We start from the raw sequence: 5,000 nt of genomic DNA on the forward strand, positions 1-5,000 counted from the left end.
CCAACCTTGCCCAATTACCCTTGTTCTCTCCTTCCTTCCCTCCCTCCAACCTTGCCCAATTACCCTTGTTCTCTCCTTCCTTACCTCCCCTCCCTCCAACCTTGCCCAATTACCCTTGTTCTCTCCTTCCCTCCCCTCCCTCCAACCTTGCCCAATTACCCTTGTTCTCTCCTTACTTACCTCCCCTCCCTCCAACCTTGCCCAATTACCCTTGTTCTCTCCTTCCTTCCCTCCCTCCAACCTTGCCCAATTACCCTTGTTCTCTCCTTCCTTACCTCCCCTCCCTCCAACCTTGCCCAATTACCCTTGTTCTCTCCTTCCTTACCTCCCCTCCCTCCAACCTTGCCCAATTACCCTTGTTCTCTCCTTCCTTCCCTCCCTCCAACCTTGCCCAATTACCCTTGTTCTCTCCTTCCCTCCCCTCCCTCCAACTTTGCCCAATTACCCTTGTTCTCTCCTTCCCTTCCCTCCCTCTAACCTTGCCCAATTACCCTTGTTCTCTCCTTCCTTCCCTCCCTCCAACCTTGCCCAATTACCCTTGTTCTCTCCTTCCCTCCTCTCCCTCCAACTTTGCCCAGTTACCCTTGTTCTCTCCTTCCTTACCTCCCCTCCCTCCAACCTTGCCCAATTACCCTTGTTCTCTCCTTCCTTCCCTCCCTCCAACCTTGCCCAATTACCCTTGTTCTCTCCTTCCCTCCCCTCCCTCCAACCTTGCCCAATTACCCTTGTTCTCTCCTCCCCTGCCCTCCCTCCAACCTTGCCCAATTACCCTTGTTCTCTCCTTCCTTCCCCTCCCTCCAACCTTGCGCAATTACCCTTGTTCAAATCTACACCCAAAATTGTCCCTGGTCTAGCCTGTAAACTTTCGAAATTCTGCTACCCCGTCTCAATATAATTTCTGCACCATAAGACCTATCGCGAAGTTTTCCCTTGTTGTACAAGACTCGGTGGAAGAGAGAGTATTGCAAATACCCATATGTGTAAGCCATTGCACAATAGTGCAGAAATTACAATTTTATGTCGCTTCACTTTAAAATTTTTCAATTATCTGCGGCATCTTTGAGTTACAGATGGGATGGAATGATGCCTGTGTTGGTCTAAAATCTGTCTCTGTTGTTTTAGTGTGTTGGTCTAAAATCTGTCTCTGTTGTTTTTAGTGTGTTGGTCTAAAATCTATCTCTGTTGTTTTTAGTGTTAAATTAATGTTGATTTTGATTTTGGAAATTGATATCTGTGTTGATTAGAATCAATACCTTGTCATGGTTAAAGAAAACCAGAAGTTGATTGTTGAATAGGATTGTTCAGTGAGACAGTTAAATGGTGATATAATACTGTAAACAAAATAATTGTTCCGTCTGAGTAAGCAAGAGCCTTCCTCACCCCCTCCCTGTAGACACTCAGAGTGGTTTCCCATGTTCTTTATCTTTCTTGCTCTCCCCAGTGTCTCTCTTGCTCTTGTCTCTCTCTTCTCTCTCTAGTTAAAAAAAAATAATTAAAAAAATTAATTAATTAATTTTAATTTTTTATAATTTTATTATTTATTTATTTATTTATTTATTTTTCTCAAGGCCTAAGCGCGTTGGGTTACGCTGCTGGTCACGCATCTGCTTCGCAGATGTGGTGTAGCGTATATGGATTTGTCCGAACGCAGTGACGCCTCCTTGAGCTACTGAAACTGAAAACTGAAACTTCTCTATCTATCTCGTCGTTTAGTTCGTTCGTTCGTTCGTTCGTTGTTTGTTCCTTCGTTCACCCTGTCCCAACTATCTGGGCTGTTGTTGAGAGTCTTGCCCAAGTTACATCCCCTGCTAGCCCCACCAAAGCTGCAGCAATAACAGCCAGTGCAGTTTTGCCTCCTACTTTAAGAGTCATAGTCCTCCACGAAAGACTAAGCTGTAAAAGATTTCCCATCGCATTGCAGAAACCATTGATAATTCAGCTCTCACTTTGCTGCTGGCCCAACAGTAAACTTATGTCAATCTGTGATATAAGCTTGTACAAACTGGCCGCATGTAAACCAAGAATGGATACACACATCTACTTCTTTAACCATAAACGAGGTCATTCGGGTGTTCGCCAGTCCACCCCTCGAAATCATGTTGCACAGTCTACTCCCAAAATGCGGAGTGAGGGCCTAGAGGTAAGGCGTCCGCCCAGGAAGCGAGAGAATCTGAGCGCGCTGGTTCGAATTACGGCTCAGACGCCGATATTTTCTCCCTCTCCACTAGACCTTGAGTGGTAGTCTGGACGCTAGTCATTCGGATGAGATGATAAACCGAGGTCCCGTGTGCAGCATGCACTTAACGCACGTAAAAGAACCCACGGCAACAAAAAGGTTGTTCCTGGCAAAATTCTGTAGAAAAATCCACTTCGATAGGAAAACAAATAAAATTGCACGCAGGAAAAAATACATAAAAAGGGGCTGTAGTGTAGCGACGCGCTCTCCCTGGGGACAGCAGCTCGAAATTCACACAGAGAAATGTGTTGTGATAAAAAGAAATACAAATACAAATGTCTTCAAAGGAAAAAAGAATATTATATGGACACATCCTCTCCCCTTTAAGCTGAGCCACATCGCACAATCGGCTTGACTGAGTATCAAATCACTTGATTAACTCTCTCCATACGAACGGCGAAAGAGACGACGTTAACAGCGTTTCATCCCAATTATCATCATCAAAATATTGCAAGCAGAACGCTCTTATACTGAAGAGGTGAATGTTGACAAAGAATACCACAGTTCTGACGACGGAAGCTAAAGGTTGGGTCATTCAGACACCCACTAGACATCCGAGGGGTCTGTGTAGAGGAGAAGAGAGTACTGGCTGTACTGAGTGAGTTAATTCATTGAAAGAAGTACTGTTGTTGAGTTGTTTTACCCTTCAAAGTGCCAAGCAGCCACGTTTTTAGCCCAACTCACAAGTTCACCATTGCACGTGCCAACAAAACTCAGTGTGAAGAAAAAATACCCCACCCCCACCCCCCGAAAAAAAAGAGAAAGAAAAGAAAACCCCAACAAAACAGTAACAAACAAATAATAGCAACAACAACAGAATCACTTGTGCTATTTGGACATGATGTGACAATAACAACTGATGCTGTTTTGTGTTTTATAATATTGTTTGCAAAATATATGTAAATATATATGTAAAATTGAAGACAGCTTTCCACTAATACCAGTTTTTTTTTTAACAAATTAAAAACTCGATATAGAATTGAAGAATATAATGCATATATTAACTTTAACCATACCATTTTCTCTGCCAGATGGCTGCCTTACAAATTATTGATCACAAATGATTAGTAACCTGTTCATGATTAGCGAAAATTAACCACCCATATTTATTTTCTTTTTATTGATATTCATAAGAAATGATTGAGGTGTTCACTTTCTGTGAACGTGTTCTAAGATACTTGACAGTTTGTATTCCTTGACAGCTTGTGTAAGATCTTAAGAACTGAATGATAATACTCCATGATGATAACCAACCAGTGTATAATCCAGCTGCTTGGCTGTTTCTATCAGAGTATTTATGGTGTTTTTTTTTTTTTTTTTTTTTTTTTCTTTGTTTGTTTTTTCTTCTTTATAAATGTCCATTAAGATGCTGTTGTTGTTGTAAAATGTCAACTTACCAAAATGGAATTAAAAAAATGTTTAAAAAAAAACCAACAAAAAAAACACAAAAAACAATAGCAACAACAACAAAAACACACACATAAAAATAAATCATCATCAACAACGACAAAACACACACACAGACACACACACACACACACACATACATACATGCAAATACTTATATATATCAAACATACCTAGTGTGATAAGTACACACAGTATCAAACATACCTAGGGCGATAATTGCACACAATATCAAACATACCTAGGGTGATAATTACACACAACATATCTGGCAATTTTCCCTGTCTCAGGGTTGGTGCATGTGGCTCCCCCACACCCGACCGTTCGTGAGTTCGCAGTGATCTCCTGCACACAGTTTGGGAATGTACCCTGGTAAGTACTTTCTGGTAAAAAAAAAAAAAAAAAGGAAGAAAAAAGAAAAAAAAAAAAACAGAAAAGGAAAAAAAAAAGAAGTGAAAAAACAAAAAGGAAACAAAAACATAATAATAATAATAATATTCATAATAATATTAATAATAATGTACATTTATATAGCGCCCTTTCTCTCTAAGAGCTCAGGGCGCTTTACATTAAAGAAAAATATTACAAGTTACATGAAACATTCATGACCACTCTTTCTCAACACACACCCCCCGCCCCCTCCTTCATCCCCATACACACTCTCCCTTTCCCACTCCACAAAATTTAATATCCGAAGTGATCTGACATGGGTGGTGCTGGACTGAGAACAAGGAAGCCGAGAGTGCTTATAGATATAGGTTTTAACTCTCTCCATACGAACGGCGAAAGAGACGACGTTAACAGCGTTTCACCCCAATTACCACCATCAAAATATTGCAAGCGGAAGGCTCTTATACTGAAGAGGTGAATGTTGACAAAGAATGCCACAATTCTGACGACGGAAGCTAAAGGTTGGGTCATTGAGACACCCAATGGACATCCGAGGAGTCTGTGTAGAGGAGAAGAGATTACTGGCCGTACTGAGTGAGTTAAAAAGACGAGTTTTTAGTGATGAGCGAAAAGCAGAAATAGAACCAGATGCACGGACAGGATGAGGAAGGTTGTTCCAAATGTGAGGAGTAGCAAAGAAGAAAGAACGTTCACCATAGGTTCTTGTAATGACACGAGGAAGTTTCAAAAGGTATAAACAGTCAGAGGAAAAATCGGGAGATTTCTTGCCGGGAGTGTAAACACTGATAAGGTCAGAAAGATATGTAGGTCCTGCGGAGTGGAAAGCAGAATAGCAGACACACGCAAATACCGTATCTCACCCCCACTCCCTCCCCCTACAACCCCCCTCTCCCTATCAGCAAAGACACTCTGAAAGCTTCTCTGAAGGCCTTCAACATCAGCCACG

At 41.5% G+C, this 5,000-nt stretch overlaps 1 protein-coding gene across 2 annotated transcripts in view; it reads right to left on the reverse strand.

Moving 5' to 3' along the window:
- Positions 1 to 5,000, reverse strand: part of LOC143277531 (cysteine-rich venom protein Mr30-like) — a 42,720-nt gene that overhangs the window by 14,445 nt on the left and 23,275 nt on the right. For both annotated transcript variants that reach the window (XM_076582410.1, XM_076582409.1), the window contains exon 7: positions 3,885 to 3,988. In XM_076582410.1, coding sequence (XP_076438525.1) covers positions 3,885 to 3,988 — 104 coding nt within the window. The remainder of the gene's footprint in view (positions 1 to 3,884; positions 3,989 to 5,000) is intronic.

This window comes from Babylonia areolata, chromosome 34 (genome assembly GCF_041734735.1).
Source record: "Babylonia areolata isolate BAREFJ2019XMU chromosome 34, ASM4173473v1, whole genome shotgun sequence".
NCBI lineage: Eukaryota > Metazoa > Mollusca > Gastropoda > Neogastropoda > Buccinidae > Babylonia > Babylonia areolata.